Source organism: Scyliorhinus torazame, chromosome 26, assembly GCF_047496885.1.
Source record: "Scyliorhinus torazame isolate Kashiwa2021f chromosome 26, sScyTor2.1, whole genome shotgun sequence".
In the NCBI taxonomy this organism is placed as follows: Eukaryota; Metazoa; Chordata; class Chondrichthyes; order Carcharhiniformes; family Scyliorhinidae; genus Scyliorhinus; species Scyliorhinus torazame.
The window spans coordinates 29,552,296-29,578,423 of record NC_092732.1 but is presented as its reverse complement, the minus strand read 5'-3'; the positions used below and the strand labels follow the sequence as shown (position 1 = coordinate 29,578,423).

The 26,128-nt window shown below is 56.2% G+C and overlaps 1 protein-coding gene across 1 annotated transcript in view; it reads left to right on the top strand.

Annotated features, from left to right (window-relative positions):
* bnipl (BCL2 interacting protein like) overlaps nucleotides 1-26,128 on the top strand; it is a 138,031-nt gene that overhangs the window by 91,829 nt on the left and 20,074 nt on the right. Inside the window, exons 4-5 of the mRNA XM_072490485.1 lie at nucleotides 1,463-1,690; nucleotides 4,376-4,383. Of these exons, the coding sequence (XP_072346586.1) occupies nucleotides 1,463-1,690; nucleotides 4,376-4,383 (236 nt within the window). The remainder of the gene's footprint in view (nucleotides 1-1,462; nucleotides 1,691-4,375; nucleotides 4,384-26,128) is intronic.

The following is a 26,128-nucleotide window of genomic DNA, read 5'->3' as shown; positions in this document are numbered from 1 at the left end:
CTCGCACTCTCTCGCGCGCTATCTCGCACTCTCTCGCGCGCTATCTCGCACTCTCTCGCGCGCTATCTCGCACTCTCTCGCGCGCTATCTCGCACTCTATCTCGCACTCTATCGCGCGCTATCTCGCACTCTCTCGCGCGCTATCTCGCACTCTCTCGCGCGCTATCTCGCACTCTCTCGCGCGCTATCTCGCACTCTCTCGCGCGCTATCTCGCACTCTCTCGCGCGCTATCTCGCACTCTCTCGCGCGCTATCTCGCACTCTCTCGCGCGCTATCTCGCACTCTCTCTCGCACTCTCTCTCGCACTCTCTCGCGCGCTATCTCGCACTCTCTCGCGCGCTATCTCGCACTCTCTCGCGCGCTATCTCGCACTCTCTCGCGCGCTATCTCGCACTCTCTCGCGCGCTATCTCGCACTCTCTCGCGCGCTATCTCGCGCTATCTCGCACTCTCTCTCGCACTCTCTCGCGCGCTATCTCGCACTCTCTCGCGCGCTATCTCGCACTCTCTCGCGCGCTATCTCGCACTCTCTCGCGCGCTATCTCGCACTCTATCTCGCACTCTATCGCGCGCTCTCTCGCGCGCTCTCTCGCGCGCTCTCGCGCGCTCTCGCGCGCTCTCGCGCGCTCTCGCGTGCTCTCACGCGCTCTCTCGCGCTCTCTCGCGCGCTCTCACGCACTCTCTCGCGCGCTCTCACGCACTCTCTCGCGCGCTCTCACGCACTCTCTCGCGCGCTCTCACGCACTCTCTCGCGCGCTCTCTCGCGCGCTCTCACGCACTCTCTCGCGCACTCTCTCGCGCGCTCTCACGCACTCTCTCGCGCGCTCTCACGCACTCTCTCGCGCGCTCTCACGCACTCTCTCGCGCGCTCTCACGCACTCTCTCGCGCGCTCTCACGCACTCTCTCGCGCGCTCTCACGCACTCTCTCGCGCGCTCTCACGCACTCTCTCGCGCGCTCTCACGCACTCTCTCGCGCGCTCTCACGCACTCTCTCGCGCGCTCTCACGCACTCTCTCGCGCGCTCTCGATCTCGTCGCTGGCTCTCTCTATTAAATCTGCTTGTCCTATCAGGCTGCTAGTTCTAAAATCTAACCGCTCATGTTATTAAAAATCTTGTGTCCGCCCGGTTCTTTGCTCAATCTACGTCCACTTCAGCCATCGCAGGGAGGCACCTTCCCTCCACAACCTCGATCTGAACCCTTCAGAACGGTTTCAATCAAATCTCGATCAGCCATGTTCATATTGAAAGGGTGGGGGTGGGGGGGGGAGCTCGATGGGCCGAATGGCCTACTCCAGCTCCTATTTCCCTACGTTTCCTGTTGGCCGTCTCTGCTCCGGGGAGTATAACCCCAGCATGAAGGGGGGGGGCGGGATGACGGGGAAAGCGAATGACTTGAGGGAGATGGTTATTTAGAAAGAGATCCGTTGATCGAAGTTGTCCATTTTGTTTAATTCCTTCAGTGCCCCCTAACACTCTGCAGCTGTGCGGGAACCAGCACAAGAAGCGCCTCCTCGCCCCGGCGATCAGCTTGACACTGGAAGGCAACGGGGAGACGACGCACTCCGAGGACAGGACTCCGGACGACCTGGAAGGCGATTCGTCCGATATAAATCTGGAAAACTTCGATACTCCTTCAGATAGTGAATCTTTTGAGTTGCCAGAGAATGGTAATGACTTTGAATGGGAAGGTAAACAGACCAATCAACATCTAATCAACCCGCTTAATCATCTCCTCTGCTTTCTAGTCTGCCGCCTCCTCCGCCACGCCCTGATGTTGGGTGGATAGGTGACGCTGGTCACTGACTGGCCTGTGGCAGATTCCCACTCGCTCCTAGGTGTTCAAAGATGACGGAGGACCCAGTGGACAGGCTGAACATCAGTTCTAGCTGGTACATGGAGCACCATGTTCCTCTCTCGCACTCTGTCTCTCTCTCTCGCACTCTGTCTCTCTCTCTCTCGCACTCTGGCTCTCTCTCTCTCTCTCTCCCTCTCGCACTCTGTGTGTGTCTCTCTCTCTCTCTCTCTCGCACTGGCTCTCTCTCTCTCTCTCTCTCGCACTCTGGCTCTCTCGCACTCTGGCTCTCTCTCTCTCTCTCTCGCTGGCTCTCTCTCTCTCTCTCTCTCTCTCGCTGGCTCTCTCTCTCTCTCTCGCACTCTGGCTCTCTCTTGTCATAATACACACCAGTATATCATGGTGCAGACACACACACCGATGGACACACAGTGGGACCAATCAACATACACAACACCGCAGCCAATCACCAGTGAGAGCACACGCACTATAAAGACAGGGAGCATCAGAGTTCCCGCTCATTCGAGTAGCAGCTAGCTAGGAGCACAGAGCTCACAGCCTGCAACACAGACATTCACCATGTGCTGAGTGCATCGACTGGTTAGGACAAGACAAAGGTCTTTAGTTAAAGCTGGTATCGTATTTACCCTCGGAGTGGAGTAGGGACAGGTTAAAGATGTCCGTGAATACCTCTGCCAGCTGGTCCGCGCAGGCTCTGAGTGCACGACCAGGGATCCCGTCTGGGCCCGTCGCCTTCCGAGGGTTCACTTTCAGGAAGGCCAATCTGACTTTGGAAGCTGTGATGATGGGTATGGGTGAATTATGGGCTGCTGGCGCACTCGCCAGCGGATTGTTGGTTACCTGCTCGAACCGAGCATAGAATGCATTGAGTTCATCAGGGAGGGGTGCGCTGCTGCCAGAGATACTGTTCGACTTCGCTTTGTAGCCCGTTATGTTGTTTAGTCCTTGCCACAACCGCCGAGAGTCTGTCTGTGACTCTAGCTTGGTTTGATATTCTCTCTTGACATTCCGGATGGCTTTGCGGAGGTCGTACCTGGATTTCTTGTATAGGTCAGGGTCGTCTGCCTTGAACGCCTCAGATCTGTCCTTCAGTAGGGAGTCAATCTCACGATTGAGCCATGGTTTCCGGTTGGGGAAACGCACGTACTGCTTTCTTTGGCACGCAGTCATCCACACAGTTGCTGATGAAGTCTGTGACGGTGATGGCATACTCATTTAAGTTGGTCGCTGAGTTCTTAAATATGGACCAGTCCACGGTCTCTAAGCAGTCACGTAAGAGCTCTTCTGTCTCCTCGGACCAGCACTGCACACCTTCTTAGCTGGATTCTCCCGCTTGAGTTTCTGCTTGTATGCCGGGAGAAGGAGCACCGTCTTATGGTCTGATTTCCCAAAGTGCGGTCGGGGGATGGAACGGTAGGCGCCCTTGATTTTTGAGTAGCAGTGGTCAAGAGTGTTGCGCCCCTGGTTGGACAGGAGATGTGCTGGTGGAATTTTGGCAGTATATTCTTGAGGTTGGCCTTGTTGAAGTCTCCGGCCACGATGAACAAGGCCTCCGGGTGTTCTGTTTCGTAGTTGTTTATTACTGTGTATAGTTCGTCCAGCGCCTTCCTCACTACTGCCTGGGGTGGGATGTAGACCGCTGTGATAATGGCTGAAGTGAACTCACGTGGAAGATAATATGGGCGGCACCTCACGGTCAGGTATTCCAGGTCTGGGGAGCAGTAGGTCGCTAGAGTCGCCACATCCAAGCACCAGGAGGAGTTGATGAGGAGGCAAACCCCTCCATCCCGCACAGCATGCGCCAGCTCGTCTTGGAACAGCTACACGAGGGCCATCTTGGCGTGGAGAAGTGCCACCGACGGGCCCCGAGAGGCAGTGTACTGGCCCGGCATCAATGACGACATCGCCAACACAGTGTTCAACTGCCCCACCTGTCGCCGTTTCCAGCCGGCCCAACCACGTGAGACCCTACAGCCCCATGAGTTGGTCACGTCCCCTTGGTCTAAGGTGGGCATCGACCTGTTCCACGCGCTGGGCAGGGACTATGTCCTGATTGTTAATTATTTTTCAAACTACCCGGAGGTGGTACGCTTGCACGACATCACATCGTCTGCAATAATCCGTGCCTGTAAGGACACCTTTGCTCGACACGGCATCCCACTCACTGTGATGTTGGACAATGGCCCCCGCTTCGCGAGCCAGGAATGGTCCAACTTTGCCAGGAGGTACAACTTTGTGCATGTGACATCCAGTCCCCTGTACCCCCAATCCAACAGCAAAGCGGAGAAGGGCGTCCATGTAGTCAAATGGCTCCTCTGCAAGGCTGCCGATGCGGGATCCGATTTCTACCTCGCCCTGCTGGCCTATCGCTCCGCCCCGCTGTCCACTGGCCTGTCGGCAGCCCAGCTGCTCATGGGTCGCACCCTGAGGACGACGGTGCCATCCATTCACGTCCCAGACCTCAACCACGTTCCGGTCCTTCAACGAATGCAGCTGTCTCGTGCACAGCACAAGGCGGCTCGTGACTCCCGTGCAGCTGATCTCCCTGCTCTGGCTCCAGATGACAACGTCCGCATCCGTCTTCCGGAGGGTGGCTGGTCTGCAACTGCTGTGGTTCTTCGGCAGGTGGCTCCCCGCTCGTTCCTGGATCGTCTACCGGATGGTTCCATTCTGCGCCGTAACCGGCGTGCCCTTCGTCTCGTTCCGCGCTCGCTACGTGATCCTCCGCCAGTGCCACGCCCTCCCGTTGTCCCTGACCTGGAATATGCGGAGATTCCGGTCACTCTGCATCCTCCTCACTCTGACGCAGTCCAGGCCGCTCCTCAGCCGGCGGCTCTCGACCCACCCTTGAGGCGGTCAACCAGAATTCGTCGCCCACCTCAGAGACTTAATTTGTGAACTTTGCACTAATGGACTCTCTGGTCTGTTCTGTTCTTCCGTTTAATCGTTCAAGTGGTTTGTATATAGTGTTCATCTCGTTATTTGTGTGACACACTTTTTTTCTGCACCAGGCACTTTCCCATGTAAATAGCTTAGTTTTATGTACATAGTCCTGTAAATATTTCACGCACACGCAGTCAGGAACATTCACCACACACTATTTATTGCCACGCAGGCACTTTTTTTTATATAAAAGGGGGGATGTCATAATATACACCAGTATATCATGGTGCAGATACACACACTGATGGACACACAGTGGGACCAATCAACATACACAACACCGCAGCCAATCACCAGTGAGAGCACACGCACTATCAAGACAGGGAGCATCAGAGTTCCCGCTCATTCGAGTAGCAGCTACAAACAAAGAACAAAGAAATGTACAGCACAGGAACAGGCCCTTCGGCCCTCCAAGCCCGTGCCGACCATGCTGCCCGACTAAACTACAATCTTCTACACTTCCTGGGTCCGTATCCCTCTATTCCCATCCTATTCATGTATTTGTCAAGATGCCCCTTAAATGTCACTATCGTCCCTGCTTCCACCACCTCCTCCGGTAGCGAGTTCCAGGCACCCACTACCCTCTGCGTAAAAAACTTGCCTCGTACATCTACTCTAAACCTTGCCCCTCTCACCTTAAACCTATGCCCCCTAGTAATTGACCCCTCTACCCTGGGGAAAAGCCTCTGACTATCCACTCTGTCTATGCCCCTCATAATTTTGTATACCTCTATCAGGTCTCCCCTCAACCTCCTTCGTTCCAGTGAGAACAAACCGAGTTTATTCAACCGCTCCTCATAGCTAATGCCCTCCATACCAGGCAACATTCTGGTAAATCTCTTCTGCACCCTCTCTAAAGCCTCCTCATCCTTCTGGTAGTGTGGCGACCAGAATTGAACACTATACTCCAAGTGTGGCCTAACTAAGGTTCTATACAGCTGCAACATGACTTGCCAATTCTTATATTCAATGCCCCGGCCAATGAAGGCAAGCATGCCGTATGCCTTCTTGACTACCTTCTCCACCTGTGTTGCCCCTTTCAGTGACCTGTGGACCTGTACTCCTAGATCTCTTTGACTTTCAATACTCTTGAGGGTTCTACCATTCACTGTATATTCCCTATCTGCATTAGACCTTCCAAAATGCATTACCTCACATTTGTCCGGATTAAACTCCATCTGCCATCTCTCCGCCCAAGTCTCCAAACAATCTAAATCCTGCTATATCCTCCGACAGTCCTCATCGCTATCCGCAATTCCACCAACCTTTGTGTCGTCTGCAAACTTACTAATCAGACCAGTTACATTTTCCTCCAAATCATTTATATATACTACAAAGAGCAAAGGTCCGAGCACTGATCCCTGTGGAACACCACTGGTCACAGCCTTCCAATGAGAAAAGCACCCTTCCATTGCTACTCTCTGCCTTCTATGGCCTAGCCAGTTCTGTATCCACCTTGCCAGCTCACCCCTGATCCCGTGTGACTTCACCTTTTGTACTAGTCTACCATGAGGGACCTTGTCAAAGGCCTTACTGAAGTCCATATAGACAACATCCACTGCCCTACCTGCATCAATCATCTTAGTGACCTCCTCGAAAAACTCTATCAAGTTAGTGAGACACGACCTCCCCTTCACAAAACCGTGCTGCCTCTCACTAATACGTCCATTTGCTTCCAAATGGGAGTAGATCCTGTCTCGAAGAATTCTCTCCAGTAATTTCCCTACCACTGAAGTAAGGCTCACCGACCTGTAGTTCCCGGGATTATCCTTGCTACCCTTCTTAAACAGAGGAACAACATTGGCTATTCTCCAGTCCTCCGGGACATCCCCTGAAGACAGCGAGGATCCAAAGATTTCTGTCAAGGCCTCAGCAATTTCCTCTCCAGCCTCCTTCAGTATTCTGGGGTAGATCCCATCAGGCCCTGGGGCCTTATCTATCTTAATATTTTTTAAGACACCCAACACCTCGTCTTTTTGGATCACAATGTGACCCAGGCTATCTATACACCCTTCTCCAGACTCAACATCTACCAATTCCTTCTCTTTGGTGAATACTGATGCAAAGTATTCATTTAGTACCTCGCCCATTTCCTCTGGCTCCACACATAGATTCCCTTGCCTATCCTTCAGTGGGCCAACCCTTTCCCTGGCTACCCTCTTGCTTTTTATGTACGTGTAAAAAGCCTTGGGATTTTCCTTAACCCTATTTGCCAATGACTTTTCGTGACCCCTTCTAGCCCTCCTGACTCCTTGCTTAAGTTCCTTCCTACTTTCCTTATATTCCACGCAGGCTTCGTCTGTTCCCAGCCTTTTAGCCCTGACAAATGCCTCCTTTTTCTTTTTGACGAGGCCTACAATATCACTCGTCATCCAAGGTTCCCGAAAATTGCCGTATTTATCCTACTTCCTCACAGGGACATGCCGGTCCTGTATTCCTTTCAACTGCCACTTGAAAGCCTCCCACATGTCAGATGTTGATTTGCCCTCAAACATCCGCCCCCAATCTATGTTCTTCAGTTCCCGCCTAATATTGTTATAATTAGCCTTCCCCCAATTTAGCACATTCATCGTAGGACCACCCTTATCCTTGTCCACCAGTACTTTAATCCAGCTAGCTAGGAGCACAGAGCTCACAGCCTGCAACACAGACATTCACCATGTGATGAGTGCATCAACTGGTTAGGACAAGGCAAAGGACTTTAGTTAAAGCTGGTATCGTGTTTACCCACAGTTCAAGTATGTTTAAATAGTTAACCTTTTAATGAAATAGTGTTGCACTACTTCAAGTGTTAGTGACCTGTATGTGATCCAGAACACCCAACACATCATCTCTCTCTTGCACTCTGGCTCTCTCTCTCTCTCTCCCGCACTCTGGCTCTCTCTCTCTCTCTCTCCCGCACTCTGGCTCTCTCTCTCGCACTCTATCTCTCTCTCTCACTCTCTGGCTCGCTCTCTCTCTCTCTCACACTCTGGCTCGCTCTCTCTCTCTCTCACACTCTGGCTCGCTCTCTCTCTCTCGCACTCTGGCTCTCTCCCTCACACTCTGGCTCTCTCCCTCACACTCTGGCTCTCTCCCTCGCACTCTGGCTCTCTCTCTCGCACTCTGGCTCTCTCTCTCGCACTCTGGCTCTCTCTCTCGCACTCTGGCTCTCTCTCTCGCACTCTGGCTCTCTCTCTCGCACTCTGGCTCTCTCTCTCGCACTCTGGCTCTCTCTCTCGCACTCCCTCGCACTTTCTCTCTCGCACTCTGGCTCTCTCTCTCTCTCACACTCTCTCTCGCACTCTGGCTCTCTCTCTCTCACACTCTCTCTCTGTCTCTCTCTTTCTCTCTCTCTCTCTCTCTCTCGCACTCTGGCTCTCTCTCTCTCGCACTCTGGCTCTCTCTCTCTCGCACTCTGGCTCTCTCTCTCTCGCACTCTGGCTCAGTCTCTCTCGTACTCTGGCTCAGTCTCTCTCGTACTCTGGCTCAGTCGCTCTCGTACTCTGGCTCAGTCTCTCTCGTACTCTGGCTCAGTCTCTCTCGCACTCTGGCTCAGTCTCTCTCGCACTCTGGCTCAGTCTCTCTCTCTCTCACACTCTGTCTCTCTTTCGCTCTCTTTCTCTGACTCTCTCTCTTGCACTCTGGCTCTCACTCTCTTTCTCTGTCTCTCTCTCTCTCTCACACTCTGTCTCTCTTTCGCTCTCTTTCTCTGACTCTCTCTCGCGCACTCTGGCTCTCTCGCCCTCGCACTCTGGCGCTCTCTCTCTCTCTCTCTCTCTGTCTCTCTCCTTGCACTCTGGCTCTCTCTCTCTTTCTCTGTCTCTCTCTCTCTCTCTCTCTCTCTTACTCCCTCGCACTCTCTCTCTTGCACTCTGGCTCTCTCTCTCTCTCGCACTCTGGCTCTCTCTTTCTCTCTCTCTCTGTCTCTCTCTCTCTCTTTCTCTGGCTCTCCCTCTGGCTCTCTCTCTCGCACTCTGGCTCACTCTCTCTCTCGCACTCTGGCTCTCTCTCTCTCTCGCACTCTGGCTCTCTCTCTCTCTCTCTTTCTCTGGCTCTCCCTCTGGCTCTCTCTCTCGCACTCTGGCTCTCTCGCGCACTCTGGCTCTCTCTCTCTCTCTCTTTCCCGCACTCTGGCTCTCTCTCTCTCTCTCTCTCGCACTCTGGCTCTCTCTCTCTCTCTCTTTCTCTCTCCGCCTGGCTCTCTCTCTCTCGCACTCTGGCTCTCTCTCTCTCACCCTCTGGCTCTCCCTCGCACTCTGGCTCTCTCTCTCTCTCTCGCACTCTGGCTCTCTCTCTCTCTCTCCCTCTGGCTCTCTCTCTCTCGCACTCTGGCTCTCTCTCTCTCACCCTCTGGCTCTCCCTCGCACTCTGGCTCTCTCTCTCTCTCTCGCACTCTGGCTCTCTCTCTCTCTCTCTCCCTCTCGCACTCTGGTCCTCTCTCACTCTCTCTCACACTCTGGCTCTCTCTCTCTCTCGCACTCTGGCTCTCTCTCTCTCTCTCTCTCTCTCGCGCTCTGGCTCTCTCTCTCTCTCGCACTCCGGCTCTCTCTCTCTCTCGTTCTCCGGCTCTCTCTCTCTCTCTCTCTCTCGCACTCTGGCTCTCTCTCTCGCCCTCTGGCTCGCTCTCTCTCTCACCCTCTGGCTCTCTCTCTCTCTCGCACTCTGGCTTTCTCCTTGCACTCTGGCTCTTCCTCTCTTTCTCTGTCTCTCTCTTTCTCACTCCCTCGCATTCTCTCTCTCACACTCTCGCACTCTGGCTCTCTCTCTCTTTCTCTCTCTCTCGCACTCTGGCTCTCTCTCTCTTGCACACTGGCTCTCTCTCTCTTTCTCTGGCTCTCTCTCTCGCACTCCCTCTCACACTCTCGCACTCTGGCTCTCTCTCTCTTTCTCTCTCTCTCGCACTCTGGCTCTCTCTCTCTCTCGCCCTCTGGCTCTCTCTCTCGCCCTCTGGCTCTCTCTCTCGCCCTCTGGCTCTCTCTCTCGCCCTCTGGCTCTCTCTCTCGCCCTCTGGCTCTCTCTCTCGCCCTCTGGCTCTCTCTCTCGCCCTCTGGCTCTCTCTCTCTCTCTGGCTCTCTCTCTCGCCCTCTGGCTCTCTCTCGCGCCCACTGGCTCTCTCTCTCTCTCTGTCTCTCTCCTTGCACTCTGGCTCTCTCTCTCTTTCTCTGTCTCTCTCTCTTACTCCCTCGCACTTTCTCTCTTGCACTCTGGCTCTCTCTCTCTCGCACTCTGGCTCTCTCTCTCTCTCGCACTCAGGCTCTCTCTCTCTCTCTGTCTCTCTCTCTTTCTCTGGCTCTCCCTCTGGCTCTCTCTCTCGCACTCTGGCTCTCTCGTGCACTCTGGCTCTCTCTCTCTCTCCCTCTCTTTCCGGCACTCTGGCTCTCTCTCTCTCTCTCTCCCTCTCGCACTCTAGCTCTCTCTCGCACTCTGGCTCTCTCTCTCTCACCCTCTGGCTCTCCCTCGCACTCTGGCTCTCTCTCTCTCTCTCTCGCACTCTGGCTCTCTCTCTCTCTCTCCCTCTCGCACTCTGGTCCTCTCTCTCTCTCTCTCACACTCTGGCTCTCTCTCTCTCTCTCTCTCGCACTCTGGCTCTCTCTCTCTCTCTCTCGCACTCCGGCTCTCTCACTCGCTCTCCGGTTCTCTCTCTCTCTCTCTCGCACTCTGGCTCTCTCTCTCTCTCTCTCTCTCCCGCACTCTGGCTCTCTCTCTCTGTCTCTCTCTCTCTCTCTCTGGCTCTCCCTCTGGCTCTCTCTCTCGTGCACTCTGGCTCTCTCTCTCTCTCCCTCTCTTTCCCGCACTCTGGCTCTCTCTCTCTCCCTCGCACTCTGGCTCTCTCCCTCACACTCTGGCTCTCTCCCTCACACTCTGGCTCTCTCCCTCGCACTCTGGCTCTCTCTCTCGCACTCTGGCTCTCTCTATCGCACTCTGGCTCTCTCTATCGCACTCTGGCTCTCTCTCTCGCACTCCCTCGCACTTTCTCTCTCGCACTCTGGCTCTCTCTCTCTCTCACACTCTCTCTCGCACTCTGGCTCTCTCTCTCTCACACTCTCTCTCTGTCTCTCTCTTTCTCTCTCTCTCTCTCTCTCGCACTCTGGCTCTCTCTCTCTCGCACTCTGGCTCTCTCTCTCTCGCACTCTGGCTCTCTCTCTCTCGCACTCTGGCTCAGTCTCTCTCGTACTCTGGCTCAGTCTCTCTCGTACTCTGGCTCAGTCTCTCTCGTACTCTGGCTCAGTCTCTCTCGCACTCTGGCTCAGTCTCTCTCGCACTCTGGCTCAGTCTCTCTCTCTCTCACACTCTGTCTCTCTTTCGCTCTCTTTCTCTGACTCTCTCTCTTGCACTCTGGCTCTCACTCTCTTTCTCTGTCTCTCTCTCTCTCTCACACTCTGTCTCTCTTTCGCTCTCTTTCTCTGACTCTCTCTCGCGCACTCTGGCTCTCTCGCCCTCGCACTCTGGCGCTCTCTCTCTCTCTCTCTCTGTCTCTCTCCTTGCACTCTGGCTCTCTCTCTCTTTCTCTGTCTCTCTCTCTCTCTCTCTCTTACTCCCTCGCACTCTCTCTCTTGCACTCTGGCTCTCTCTCTCTCTCGCACTCTGGCTCTCTCTTTCTCTCTCTCTCTGTCTCTCTCTCTCTCTTTCTCTGGCTCTCCCTCTGGCTCTCTCTCTCGCACTCTGGCTCACTCTCTCTCGCACTCTGGCTCTCTCTCTCTCTCGCACTCTGGCTCTCTCTCTCTCTCTCTCTTTCTCTGGCTCTCCCTCTGGCTCTCTCTCTCGCACTCTGGCTCTCTCGCGCACTCTGGCTCTCTCTCTCTCTCTCTCTTTCCCGCACTCTGGCTCTCTCTCTCTCTCTCTCTCTCTCGCACTCTGGCTCTCTCTCTCTCTCTCTTTCTCTCTCCGTCTGGCTCTCTCTCTCTCGCACTCTGGCTCTCTCTCTCTCGCACTCTGGCTCTCTCTCTCTCACCCTCTGGTTCTCCCTCGCACTCTGGCTCTCTCTCTCGCACTCTGGCTCTCTCTCTCTCTCTCCCTCTGGCTCTCTCTCTCTCGCACTCTGGCTCTCTCTCTCTCACCCTCTGGCTCTCCCTCGCACTCTGGCTCTCTCTCGCACTCTGGCTCTCTCTCTCTCTCTCTCCCTCTCGCACTCTGGTCCTCTCTCACTCTCTCTCGCACTCTGGCTCTCTCTCTCTCGCACTCTGTCTCTCTCTCTCGCTCTGGCTCTCTCTCTCTCTCGCACTCCGGCTCTCTCTCTCTCTCGTTCTCCGGCTCTCTCTCTCTCTCTCTCTCGCACTCTGGCTCTCTCTCTCGCCCTCTGGCTCGCTCTCTCTCTCACCCTCTGGCTCGCTCTCTCTCTCGCACTCTGGCTTTCTCCTTGCACTCTGGCTCTTCCTCTCTTTCTCTGTCTCTCTCTTTCTCACTCCCTCGCATTCTCTCTCTCACACTCTCGCACTCTGGCTCTCTCTCTCTCTTTCTCTCTCTCTCGCACTCTGGCTCTCTCTCTCTTGCACACTGGCTCTCTCTCTCTTTCTCTGGCTCTCTCTCTCGCACTCCCTCTCACACTCTCGCACTCTGGCTCTCTCTCTCTTTCTCTCTCTCTCGCACTCTGGCTCTCTCTCTCTCTCGCCCTCTGGCTCTCTCTCTCGCCCTCTGGCTCTCTCTCTCGCCCTCTGGCTCTCTCTCTCGCCCTCTGGCTCTCTCTCTCACCCTCTGGCTCTCTCTCTCGCCCTCTGGCTCTCTCTCTCGCCCTCTGGCTCTCTCTCTCGCCCTCTGGCTCTCTCTCTCGCCCTCTGGCTCTCTCTCTCGCCCTCTGGCTCTCTCTCTCGCCCTCTGGCTCTCTCTCTCGCCCTCTGGCTCTCTCTCTCTCTCTGTCTCTCTCTCTCGCCCTCTGGCTCTCTCTCTCGCCCACTGTCTCTCTCTCTCTCTCTGTCTCTCTCCTTGCACTCTGGCTCTCTCTCTCTTTCTCTGTCTCTCTCTCTTACTCCCTCGCACTTTCTCTCTTGCACTCTGGCTCTCTCTCTCTCTCACTCTCTCTCGCACTCTGGCTCTCTCTCTCTCGCGCACTCAGGCTCTCTCTCTCTCTCTGTCTCTCTCTCTTTCTCTGGCTCTCCCTCTGGCTCTCTCTCTCGCACTCTGGCTCTCTCGTGCACTCTGGCTCTCTCTCTCTCTCCCTCTCTTTCCGGCACTCTGGCTCTCTCCCTCTCTCTCTCCCTCTCGCACTCTAGCTCTCTCTCGCACTCTGGCTCTCTCTCTCTCACCCTCTGGCTCTCCCTCGCACTCTGGCTCTCTCTCTCTCTCTCGCACTCTGGCTCTCTCTCTCTCTCTCCCTCTCGCACTCTGGTCCTCTCTCTCTCTCTCTCACACTCTGGCTCTCTCTCTCTCTCTCTCTCGCACTCTGGCTCTCTCTCTCTCTCTCTCGCACTCCGGCTCTCTCGCTCGCTCTCCGGCTCTCTCTCTCTCTCTCGCACTCTGGCTCCCTCTCTCGCACTCAGGCCCTCTCTCTCTCTCACACTGGCTCTCTCTCTCTCTCTCACACTCGGGCTTTCTCTCTCTCTCTCACACTCTGGCTCACTCTCTCTCTCGCCCTCTGGCTCCCTCTCTTTCCCGCACTCTGGCTCTCTCTCTCGCTCTCTCTCTCTCTCCCTCTCGCACTCTAGCTCTCTCTCGCACTCTGGCTCTCTCTCTCTCACCCTCTGGCTCTCCCTCGCACTCTGGCTCTCTCTCTCTCTCTCTCGCACTCTGGCTCTCTCTCTCTCTCTCCCTCTCTCTCCCTCTCGCACTCTGGTCCTCTCTCTCTCTCTCACACTCTGGCTCTCTCTCTCTCTCTCTCTCACACTCTGGCTCTCTCTCTCTCTCTCTCTCACACTCTGGCTCTCTCTCTCTCTCTCTCTCGCACTCCGGCTCTCTCGCTCGCTCTCCGGCTCTCTCTCCCTCTCTCGCACTCAGGCCCTCTCTCTCTCTCACACTGGCTCTCTCTCTCTCGTACTCTGGCTCTCTCTCTCTCTCTCACACTCGGGCTTTCTCTCTCTCTCTCACACTCTGGCTCTCTCTCTCTCTCGCCCTCTGGCTCGCTCTCTCTCTCACCCTCTGGCTCGCTCTCTCTCTCACCCTCTGGCTCTCTCTCTCGCTCGCACTCTGGCTTTCTCCTTGCACTCTGGCTCTTCCTCTCTTTCTCTGTCTCTCTCTCTCTCTCACTCCCTCGCATTCTCTCTCTCTCGCACTCTGTCTCTCTGTCTCACTCTCTCTCTGTCTCGCTCTCTCTTGCACACTGGCTCTCTCTCTCTTTCTCTGTCTCTCTCTCTCGCACTCCCTCGCACTCTCTCTCTCACACTCTGGCTCTCTCTCTCTTTCTCTCTCTCTCGCACTCTGGCTCTCTCTCGCTCTCGCACTCTGGCTCTCTCTCTCGCACTCTGGCTCTCTCTCGCACTCTGGCTCTCTCTCGCACTCTGGCTCTCTCTCTCGCCCTCTGGCTCTCTCTCTCGCACTCTGGCTCTCTCTCTCGCACTCTGGCTCTCTCTCTCGCACTCTGGCTCTCTCTCTCGCACTCTGGCTCTCTCTCTCTCGCTCTCTGGCTCTCTCTCTCGCGCACTGTGGCTCTCTCTTTCGCACTTTGGCTCTCTCTCTCGTGCACTCTGTCTCTCTCTCTTTCCCGCACTCTGGCTCTCTCTCTCTCTCTCTCTTCTCTCTCGCACTCTGGCTCTCTCTCTCTCGCTCTCTGGCTCTCTCTCTCGCGCACTCTGGCTCTCTCTCTCGCACTTTGGCTCTCTCTCTCGTGCACTCTGTCTCTCTCTCTTTCCCGCACTCTGGCTCTCTCTCTCTCTCGCACTCTGGCTCTCTCTCTCTCTCTCGCACTCTGGCTCTCTCTCTCTCTTGCACACTGGCTCTCTTTCTCTTTCTCTGTCTCTCTCTCTCGCACTCCCTCGCACTCTCTCTCTCACACTCTCGCACTCTGGCTCTCTCTCTCTCTTTCTCTCTCTCTCACCCTCTGGCTCTCCCTCGCACTCTGGCTCTCTCTCTCTCTCTCGCACTCTGGCTCTCTCTCTCTCTCTCCCTCTCGCACTCTGGTCCTCTCTCTCTCTCTCTCACACTCTGGCTCTCTCTCTCTCTCTCTCTCGCACTCTGGCTCTCTCTCTCTCTCTCTCGCACTCCGGCTCTCTCGCTCGCTCTCCGGCTCTCTCTCTCTCTCTCGCACTCTGGCTCCCTCTCTCGCACTCAGGCCCTCTCTCTCTCTCACACTGGCTCTCTCTCTCTCTCTCACACTCGGGCTTTCTCTCTCTCTCTCACACTCTGGCTCACTCTCTCTCTCGCCCTCTGGCTCCCTCTCTTTCCCGCACTCTGGCTCTCTCTCTCGCTCTCTCTCTCTCTCCCTCTCGCACTCTAGCTCTCTCTCGCACTCTGGCTCTCTCTCTCTCACCCTCTGGCTCTCCCTCGCACTCTGGCTCTCTCTCTCTCTCTCTCGCACTCTGGCTCTCTCTCTCTCTCTCCCTCTCTCTCCCTCTCGCACTCTGGTCCTCTCTCTCTCTCTCACACTCTGGCTCTCTCTCTCTCTCTCTCTCTCTCACACTCTGGCTCTCTCTCTCTCTCTCTCTCACACTCTGGCTCTCTCTCTCTCTCTCTCTCGCACTCCGGCTCTCTCGCTCGCTCTCCGGCTCTCTCTCCCTCTCTCGCACTCAGGCCCTCTCTCTCTCTCACACTGGCTCTCTCTCTCTCGTACTCTGGCTCTCTCTCTCTCTCTCACACTCGGGCTTTCTCTCTCTCTCTCACACTCTGGCTCTCTCTCTCTCTCGCCCTCTGGCTCTCTCTCTCTCTCACCCTCTGGCTCGCTCTCTCTCTCACCCTCTGGCTCTCTCTCTCGCTCGCACTCTGGCTTTCTCCTTGCACTCTGGCTCTTCCTCTCTTTCTCTGTCTCTCTCTCTCTCTCACTCCCTCGCATTCTCTCTCTCTCGCACTCTGTCTCTCTGTCTCACTCTCTCTCTGTCTCGCTCTCTCTTGCACACTGGCTCTCTCTCTCTTTCTCTGTCTCTCTCTCTCGCACTCCCTCGCACTCTCTCTCTCACACTCTCGCACTCTGGCTCTCTCTCTCTTTCTCTCTCTCTCGCACTCTGGCTCTCTCTCGCTCTCGCACTCTGGCTCTCTCTCTCGCACTCTGGCTCTCTCTCGCACTCTGGCTCTCTCTCGCCCTCTGGCTCTCTCTCTCGCCCTCTGGCTCTCTCTCTCGCACTCTGGCTCTCTCTCTCGCACTCTGGCTCTCTCTCTCGCACTCTGGCTCTCTCTCTCTCGCTCTCTGGCTCTCTCTCTCACGCACTGTGGCTCTCTCTTTCGCACTTTGGCTCTCTCTCTCGTGCACTCTGTCTCTCTCTCTTTCCCGCACTCTGGCTCTCTCTCTCTCTCTCTCTTCTCTCTCGCACTCTGGCTCTCTCTCTCTCGCTCTCTGGCTCTCTCTCTCGCGCACTCTGGCTCTCTCTCTCGCACTTTGGCTCTCTCTCTCGTGCACTCTGTCTCTCTCTCTTTCCCGCACTCTGGCTCTCTCTCTCTCTCTCTCTCTTGCACTCTGGCTCTCTCTCTCTCTCTCGCACTCTGGCTCTCTCTCTCTCTTGCACACTGGCTCTCTTTCTCTTTCTCTGTCTCTCTCTCTCGCACTCCCTCGCACTCTCTCTCACACTCTCGCACTCTGGCTCTCTCGCACTCTGGCTCTCTCTCTCGCACTCTGGCTCTCTCTCTCGCCCTCTGGCTCTCTCTCTCGCCCTCTGGCTCTCTCTCTCGCCCTCTGGCTCTCTCTCTCGCCCTCTGGCTCTCTCTCTCGCCCTCTGGCTCTCTCTCTCGCCCTCTGGCTCTCTCTCTCGCCCTCTGGCTCTCTCTCTCGCCCTTAGGCTCTCTCTCTCGCCCTCTGGCTCTCTCGCCCTCTGGCTCTCTCGCCCTCTGGCTCTCTCGCCCTCTGGCTCTCTCTCTCTCTCTCTCTGTCTCTCTCCTTGCACTCTGGCTCTCTCTCTCTTTCTCTGTCTCTCTCTCTCTCTCTCTTACTCCCTCGCACTTTCTCTCTTGCACTCTGGCTCTCTCTCTCTCACTCTCCCTCGCACTCTGGCTCTCTCTCTCGCACTCTGGCTCTCTCTCTCTCTGTCTCTCTCTCTCTCTTTCTCTGGCTCTCACTCTGGCTCTCTCTCTCGTGCACTCTGGCTCTCTCTCTCTCTCTCTCTCTCCCTCTCGCACTCTGGCTCTCTCTCTCTCGCACTCTGGCTCTCTCTCTCTCACCCTCTGGCTCTCCCTCGCACTCTGGCTCTCTCTCTCTCTCTCGCACTCTAGCTCTCTCTCTCTCCCTCTCGCACTCTGGTCCTCTCTCTCTCTCTCTCTCGCACTCTGGCTCTCTCTCTCTCTCGCACTCTGGCTCTCTCTCTCGCTCTCTCTCTCTCTCTCTCTCTCTCTCGTGCTCTGGCTCTCTCTCTCTCTCTCTCTCGCACTCCGGCTCTCTCGCTCTCGCTCGCTCTCCGGCACTCTCTCTCCCTCTCTCACACTCTGGCTCTCACTCTCTCGCCCTCTGGCTCGCTCTCTCTCTCACCCTCTGGCTCTCTCTCTCTCTCGCACTCTGGCTTTCTCCTTGCACTCTGGCTCTTCCTCTCTTTCTCTGTCTCTCTCTCTCTCTCATGCCCTCGCATTCTCTCTCTCGCACTCTGTCTCTCTGTCTCTCTCTCTCTCTCTCTTGCACACTGGCTCTCTCTCTCGCACTCTGGCTCTCTCTCTCGCACTCTGGCTCTCTCTCTCTCTCTCTCTCTCTCTCTCTCTCTCTGGCTCTCCCTCTGGCTCTCTCTCTCGTGCACTCTGGCTCTCTCTCTCTCTCCCTCTCTTTCCCGCACTCTGGCTCTCTCTCTCTCTCTCGCACTCTGGCTCTCTCTCTCTCTCTCTCTCTCTCCCTCTCGCACTCTGGCTCTCTCTCTCTCTCGCACTCTGGCTCTCTCTCTCTCGCACTCTGGCTCTCTCTCTCTCACCCTCTGGCTCTCCCTCGCACTCTGGCTCTCTGTCTCTCTCTCGCACTCTAGCTCTCTCTCTCTCTCTCCCTCTCGCACTCTGGTCCTCTCTCTCTCTCTCTCGCACTCTGGCTCTCTCTCTCTCTCGCACTCTGGCTCTCTCTCTCGCGCTCTGGCTCTCTCTCTCTCTCTCGCTCGCTCTCCGGCTCTCGCTCGCTCTCCGGCACTCTCTCTCTCTCTCGCACTCTGGCTCCCTCTCTCGCACTCTGGCTCTCTCTCTCTCACACTCTGGCTCTCTCTCTCTCGCACTCTGGCTCTCTCTCTCTCTCGCCCTCTGGCTCGCTCTCTCTCTCACCCTCTGGCTCTCTCTCTCTCTCGCCCTCTGGCTTTCTCCTTGCACTCTGGCTCTTCCTCTCTTTCTCTGTCTCTCTCTCTCTCACTCCCTCGCATTCTCTCTCTCTCGCACTCTGTCTCTCTCTCTCTCTCTTGCACACTGGCTCTCTCTCTCTTTCTCTGTCTCTCTCTCTCGCACTCCCTCGCACTCTCTCTCTTACACTCTCGCACTCTGGCTCTCTCTCTCTTTCTCTCTCTCTCGCACTCTGGCTCTCTTTCTCTCTCGCACTCTGGCTCTCTCTCGCACTCTGGCTCTCTCTCTCGCCCTCTGGCTCTCTCTCTCGCCCTCTGGCTCTCTCTCTCGCCCTCTGGCTCTCTCTCTCACCCTCTGGCTCTCTCTCTCGCCCTCTGGCTCTCTCTCTCTCGCCCTCTGGCTCTCTCTCTCGCGCACTCTGGCTCTCTCTCTCGCGCACTCTGGCTCTCTCTCGCGCACTCTGGCTCTCTCTCGCGCACTCTGGCTCTCTCTCTCGCACTTTGGCTCTCTCTCTCGTGCACTCTGTCTCTCTCTCTCTCTCTCTCTCTCTTTCCCGCACTCTGGCTCTCTCTCTCTCGCACTCTGGCTCTCTCTCTCTCGCACTCTGGCTCTCTCTCTCTCGCACTCTGGCTCTCTCTCTCTCTCTCTCTCTCTGTCTCTCTCTCTCTCTCTTGCACACTGGCTCTCTCTCTCTTTCTCTGGCTCGCTCTCTCTCTCACCCTCTGGCTCTCTCTCTCTCTCGCACTCTGGCTTTCTCCTTGCACTCTGGCTCTTCCACTCTTTCTCTGTCTCTCTCTCTCTCACTCCCTCGCATTCTCTCTCTCTCGCACTCTGTCTCTCTGTCTCACTCTCTCTCTGTCTCGCTCTCTCTCTTGCACACTGGCTCTCTCTCTCTTTCTCTGTCTCTCTCTCTCGCACTCCCTCGCACTCTCTCTTCCACACTCTCGCACTCTGGCTCTCTCTCTTTTTCTCTCGCTCTCGCACTCTGGCTCTCTCTCGCTCTCGCACTCTGGCTCTCTCTCTCGCACTCTGGCTCTCTCTCGCACTCTGGCTCTCTCTCTCGCCCTCTGGCTCTCTCTCTGGCACTCTGGCTCTCTCTCTCGCACTCTGGCTCTCTCTCTCGCACTCTGGCTCTCTCTCTCGCACTCTGGCTCTCTCTCTCGCACTCTGGCTCTCTCTCTCGCACTCTGGCTCTCTCTCTCGCACTCTGGCTCTCTCTCTCGCACTCTGGCTCTCTCTCTCGCACTCTGGCTCTCTCTCTCGCACTCTGGCTCTCTCTCTCGCACTCTGGCTCTCTCTCTCGCGCACTCTGGCTCTCTCTCTCGCGCACTCTGGCTCTCTCTCTCGCGCACTCTGGCTCTCTCTCTCGCACTTTGGCTCTCTCTCTCGTGCACTCTGTCTCTCTCTCTCTTTCCCGCACTCTGGCTCTCTCTCTCTCTCTCTCTCTCTCTCTCTCTCGCACTCTGGCTCTCTCTCTCTCGCTCTCTGGCTCTCTCTCTCGCGCACTCTGGCTCTCTCTCTCGCGCACTCTGGCTCTCTCTCTCGCGCACTTTGGCTCTCTCTCTCGTGCACTCTGTCTCTCTCTCTCGCGCACTCTGGCTCTCTCTCTCGCGCACTCTGGCTCTCTCTCTCGCACTTTGGCTCTCTCTCTCGTGCACTCTGTCTCTCTCTCTCTTTCCCGCACTCTGGCTCTCTCTCTCTCTCTCTCTCTCTCTCGCACTCTGGCTCTCTCTCTCTCGCTCTCTGGCTCTCTCTCTCGCGCACTCTGGCTCTCTCTCTCGCGCACTTTGGCTCTCTCTCTCGTGCACTCTGTCTCTCTCTCTTTCCCGCACTCTGGCTCTCTCTCTCTCTTGCACACTGGCTCTCTTTCTCTTTCTCTGTCTCTCTCTCTCGCACTCCCTCGCACTCTCTCTCTCACACTCTCGCACTCTGGCTCTCTCTCTCTCTTTCTCTCTCTCTCGCACTCTGGCTCTCTCTCTCGCACTCTGGCTCTCTCGCGCACTCTGGCTCTCTCTCTCGCACTTTGGCTCTCTCTCTCGTGCACTCTGTCTCTCTCTCTCTCTCTTTCCCGCACTCTGGCTCTCTCTCTCGCACTCTGGCTCTCTCTCTCTCTCTCTCTCGCACTCTGGCTCTCTCTCTCTCTCTCTTGCACTCTGGCTCTCTCTCTCTCTCTCTCCCTCTTGCACTCTGGCTCTCTCGCGCACTCTGGCTCTCTCTCTCGCACTTTGGCTCTCTCTCTCGTGCACTCTGTCTCTCTCTCTCTTTCCCGCACTCTGGCTCTCTCTCTCGCACTCTGGCTCTCTCTCTCTCTCTCTCTCGCACTCTGGCTCTCTCTCTCTTGCACTCTGGCTCTCTCTCTCTCTCCCTCTCGCACTCTGGCTCTCTCTCTCACTCGCACTCTGGCTCTCTCTCTCTCTCTCTCGCACTCTGGCTCTCTTTCTCTCTCGCACTCTGGCTCTCTCTCTCTCTCTCTCTCTCTCTCTCGCACTCTGGCTCTGTCTCTCACTCTCTCTCTCGCACTCTCTCTCTCACACTCTCTCTCTCTCTCTCTCTCTCTGGCACTGTGGCTCTCTCTCTCTCGCACTCTGGCTCTCTCTCTCTCTCGCCCTCTGGCTCTCTCTCTCTCTCGCACTCTGTCTCTCTGTCTCACTCTCTCTCTGTCTCGCTCTCTCTCTTGCACACTGGCTCTCTCTCTCTTTCTCTGTCTCTCTCTCTCGCACTCCCTCACACTCTCTCTCTCACACTCTCGCACTCTCTCTCTTTCTCTCTCTCTCTCGCACTCTGGCTCTCTCTCGCTCTCGCACTCTGGCTCTCTCTCTCGCACTCTGGCTCTCTCTCGCACTCTGGCTCTCTCTCCTCGCCCTCTGGCTCTCTCTCTCGCCCTCTGGCTCTCTCTCTCGCCCTCTGGCTCTCTCTCTCCCTCTGGCTCTCTCTCTCGCCCTCTGGCTCTCTCTCTCGCCCTCTGGCTCTCTCTCTCGCCCTCTGGCTCTCTCTCTCGCCCTCTGGCTCTCTCTCTCGCCCTCTGGCTCTCTCTCTCTCGCCCTCTGGCTCTCTCTCTCTCACCCTCTGGCTCTCTCTCTCGCCCTCTGGCTCTCTCTCTCGCCCTCTGGCTCTCTCTCTCGCCCTCTGGCTCTCTCTCTCGCCCTCTGGCTCTCTCTCTCTCTCGCACTCTGGCTCTCTCTCTCTCGCTCTCTGGCTCTCTCTCTCGCGCACTCTGGCTCTCTCTCTCGCACTTTGGCTCTCTCTCTCGTGCACTCTGTCTCTCTCTCTCGCACTCTCTCTCTTACACTCTCGCACTCTGGCTCTCTCTCTCTTTCTCTCTCTCTCGCACTCTGGCTCTCTTTCTCTCTCGCACTCTGGCTCTCTCTCGCACTCTGGCTCTCTCTCTCGCCCTCTGGCTCTCTCTCTCGCCCTCTGGCTCTCTCTCTCGCCCTCTGGCTCTCTCTCTCGCCCTCTGGCTCTCTCTCTCACCCTCTGGCTCTCTCTCTCGCCCTCTGGCTCTCTCTCTCGCCCTCTCTCTCTCTCGCCCTCTGGCTCTCTCTCTCTCGCCCTCTGGCTCTCTCTCTCGCGCACTCTGCTCTCTCTCTCGCGCACTCTGGCTCTCTCTCGCGCACTCTGGCTCTCTCTCGCGCACTCTGGCTCTCTCTCGCGCACTCTGGCTCTCTCTCTCGCACTTTGGCTCTCTCTTTCCCGCACTCTGGCTCTCTCTCTCTCTCTTTCCCGCACTCTGGCTCTCCCTCTCTCGCACTCTGGCTCTCTCTCTCTCTCTCTCGCACTCTGGCTCTCTCTCTCTCTCTCTCGCACTCTGGCTCTCTCTCTCTCTCTCTCTCTCTGTCTCTCTCTCTCTCTCTTGCACACTGGCTCTCTCTCTCTTTCTCTGGCTCGCTCTCTCTCTCACCCTCTGGCTCTCTCTCTCTCTCGCACTCTGGCTTTCTCCTTGCACTCTGGCTCTTCCTCTCTTTCTCTGTCTCTCTCTCTCTCACTCCCTCGCATTCTCTCTCTCTCGCACTCTGTCTCTCTGTCTCACTCTCTCTCTGTCTCGCTCTCTCTCTTGCACACTGGCTCTCTCTCTCTTTCTCTGTCTCTCTCTCTCGCACTCCCTCGCACTCTCTCTTCCACACTCTCGCACTCTGGCTCTCTCTCTTTTTCTCTCGCTCTCGCACTCTGGCTCTCTCTCGCTCTCGCACTCTGGCTCTCTCTCTCGCACTCTGGCTCTCTCTCGCACTCTGGCTCTCTCTCGCACTCTGGCTCTCTCTCGCACTCTGGCTCTCTCTCTCGCCCTCTGCTCTCTCTCGCCCTCTGGCTCTCTCTCTCGCCCTCTGGCTCTCTCTCTCGCACTCTGGCTCTCTCTCTCGCACTCTGGCTCTCTCTCTCGCACTCTGGCTCTCTCTCTCGCACTCTGGCTCTCTCTCTCGCACTCTGGCTCTCTCTCTCGCACTCTGGCTCTCTCTCTCGCACTCTGGCTCTCTCTCTCGCACTCTGGCTCTCTCTCTCGCACTCTGGCTCTCTCTCTCGCACTCTGGCTCTCTCTCTCGCACTCTGGCTCTCTCTCTCGCACTCTGGCTCTCTCTCTCGCACTCTGGCTCTCTCTCTCGCGCACTCTGGCTCTCTCTCTCGCGCACTCTGGCTCTCTCTCTCGCGCACTCTGGCTCTCTCTCTCGCACTTTGGCTCTCTCTCTCGTGCACTCTGTCTCTCTCTCTTTCCCGCACTCTGGCTCTCTCTCTCGCTCTCTCTCTCTCGCTCTCTGGCTCTCTCTCTCTCGCTCTCTGGCTCTCTCTCTCGCGCACCCTGGCTCTCTCTCTCGCGCACTCTGGCTCTCTCTCTCGCGCACTTTGGCTCTCTCTCTCGTGCACTCTGTCTCTCTCTCTTTCCCGCACTCTGGCTCTCTCTCTCTCTCTCTCTCTCTCTCGCACTCTGTCTCTCTCTCTCTCGCACTCTGGCTCTCTCTCTCTCTTGCACACTGGCTCTCTTTCTCTTTCTCTGTCTCTCTCTCTCGCACTCCCTCGCACTCTCCTCTCTCACACTCTCGCACTCTGGCTCTCTCTCTCTCTTTCTCTCTCTCTCGCACTCTGGCTCTCTCTCTCGCACTCAGGCTCTCTCGCGCACTCTGGCTCTCTCTCTCGCACTTTGGCTCTCTCTCTCGTGCACTCTGTCTCTCTCTCTCTCTTCTTTCCCGCACTCTGGCTCTCTCTCTCGCACTCTGGCTCTCTCTCTCTCTCTCTCTCTCGCACTCTGGCTCTCTCTCTCTCTCTCTTGCACTCTGGCTCTCTCTCTCTCTCTCTCCCTCTTGCACTCTGGCTCTCTCTCTCACTCGCACTCTGGCTCTCTCTCTCTCTCACTCGCACTCTGGCTCTCTCCCTTTCTCTCCCTCTCGCACTCTGGCTCTCTCGCGCACTCTGGCTCTCTCTCTCGCACTTTGGCTCTCTCTCTCGTGCACTCTGTCTCTCTCTCTCTCTCTTTCCCGCACTCTGGCTCTCTCTCTCGCACTCTGGCTCTCTCTCTCTCTCTCTCTCGCACTCTGGCTCTCTCTCTCTCTCTCTTGCACTCTGGCTCTCTCTCTCTCTCCCTCTCGCACTCTGGCTCTCTCTCTCACTCGCACTCTGGCTCTCTCTCTCTCGCACTCTGGCTCTCTTTCTCTCTCGCACTCTGGCTCTCTCTCTCTCTCTCTCTCTCTCTCTCTCGCACTCTGGCTCTGTCTCTCACTCTCTCTCTCGCACTCTCTCTCTCACACTCTCTCTCTCTCTCTCTCTCTGGCACTGTGGCTCTCTCTCTCTCGCACTCTGGCTCTCTCTCTCTCTCGCCCTCTGGCTCTCTCTCTCTCTCGCACTCTGTCTCTCTGTCTCACTCTCTCTCTGTCTCGCTCTCTCTCTTGCACACTGGCTCTCTCTCTCTTTCTCTGTCTCTCTCTCTCGCACTCCCTCACACTCTCTCTCTCACACTCTCGCACTCTCTCTCTTTCTCTCTCTCTCGCACTCTGGCTCTCTCTCGCTCTCGCACTCTGGCTCTCTCTCTCGCACTCTGGCTCTCTCTCGCACTCTGGCTCTCTCTCTCGCCCTCTGGCTCTCTCTCTCGCCCTCTGGCTCTCTCTCTCGCCCTCTGGCTCTCTCTCTCGCCCTCTTGCTCTCTCTCTCCCTCTGGCTCTCTCTCTCGCTCTCACCCTCTGGCTCTCTCTCTCGCCCTCTGGCTCTCTCTCTCGCCTCTGGCTCTCTCTCTCGCCCTCTGGCTCTCTCTCGCCCTCTGGCTCTCTCTCTCGCCCTCTGGCTCTCTCTCTCGCCCTCTGGCTCTCTCTCTCGCCCTCTGGCTCTCTCTCTCTCTCGCACTCTGGCTCTCTCTCTCTCGCTCTCTGGCTCTCTCTCTCGCGCACTCTGGCTCTCTCTCTCGCACTTTGGCTCTCTCTCTTGTGCACTCTGTCTCTCTCTCTTTCCCGCACTCTGGCTCTCTCTCTCTCTCTCTCTCTCTCGCACTCTGGCACTCTGGCTCTCTCTCTCTCTCTCTCTCTCTCTCTTGCACTCTGGCTCTCTCTCTCTCTCTCTCTCTTGCACTCTGGCTCACTCTCTCTCTCGCACTCTGGCTCTCTCTCTCTCGCACTCTGGCTCTCTCTCTCTCTTGCACTCTGGCTCTCTCTCTTGCAATCTGGCTCTCTCTCTCTCGCACTCTGGCTCTCTCTCTCTCGCACTCTGGCTCTCTCTCTCTCGCACTCTGGCTCTCTCTCTCTCGCACTCTGGCTCTCTCTCTCTCGCACTCTGGCTCTCTCTCTCTCGCACTCTGGCTCTCTCTCTCTCGCACTCTGGCTCTCTCTCTCTCGCACTCTGGCTCTCTCTCTCTCGCACTCTGGCTCTCTCTCTCTCGCACTCTGGCTCTCTCTCTCTCGCACTCTGGCTCTCTCTCTCTCGCACTCTGGCTCTCTCTCTCTCGCACTCTCGCGCTCTGGCTCGCTCTCTCGCACTCTGGCTCTCGCTCGCTCTCTCGCACTCTGGCTCTCTCTCTCACTCGCACTCTCTCTCTCTATTGCCTCCAAGTCAAGAAATACTGGTCCTACCCCAGAAATTGGGACCCACACAATCCAGGCTACCAGTCCCCCGGGTACCAGTGCTGAGCTGCTGTGTATCAGCATGACATCCAAACAACTGTGGTCATTCCGGCCCGTTATTTCTGCCCTCGTCCAGTTTGCTAGCGAAGTGAGGTGGACGTGCGTCGATTGGCGTACATCCCCAGGATAAGCGGGCAGCGGCGCTCCGCGTCCCTTGCGCCGTTTATCCCGCCAAGGGTAAGCAAAGATTTTTTTTTTTTTGCGGATCAGTCGATTGTGACCTGATTATCTTCAATGAGCCGCCACTGATTTCTTGCATGCCGAACAATCAAAAGCGTGCCATAGAGGCAACTCCGCCCTCTGATTGTCCCCTCTCCCGTCTACCTGATGTTCGTTATACTTGAAATTAACTTTGATTCTTCCTGTTGCGATTTATTTGAATAATCCGTTACTTCGTGAATTGAAAAATGATTGTGTATTTTTCCCCCCAACTTCACGCCCCCACTGCCACCATTTAAAGAGAAGAAAAAAAAGAAAGTGGCTTCTTTGCCTGGGGAGTTGGGAGGTGGAGTTTTGGAGAGCAACAGCAAGGGCCCAAACCAGGTCAGAAGCTGAGACCGCATTAAGCTTGGGCTAAGAGATGTGCCGTCGAAGTTTTTTGTCTTGCACCCATCAGTACAGCGCGCAGGGATAGTTTTGTGTGAGGGCCACGAAGAATCCGGCATGCGTTGGTAGAGCCGAGCAGGAAGTTACTTTATTTACAAGAATATGTGCCCAGGGGCAGTCGTTCCAACACTTTAATTTAAAAAAAAAAATTCATTCAAGGCACGGCATGTGGCGCAGTGGTTAGCACTGGGACTGCGGCGCTGAGGACCCGGGTTCGAATCCCGGCCCTGGGTCACTATCGGTGTGGCGTTTGCACATTCACCCCCCGTGTCTGCTTGGGTTTCGCCACCCCCCCCCACAACACACAGATGTGCAGGTTAGGTGGATTGGCCACGCTAAATTGCCCCTTAATTGGGGGGGGGGGAAATTATTGGGTACGCGTT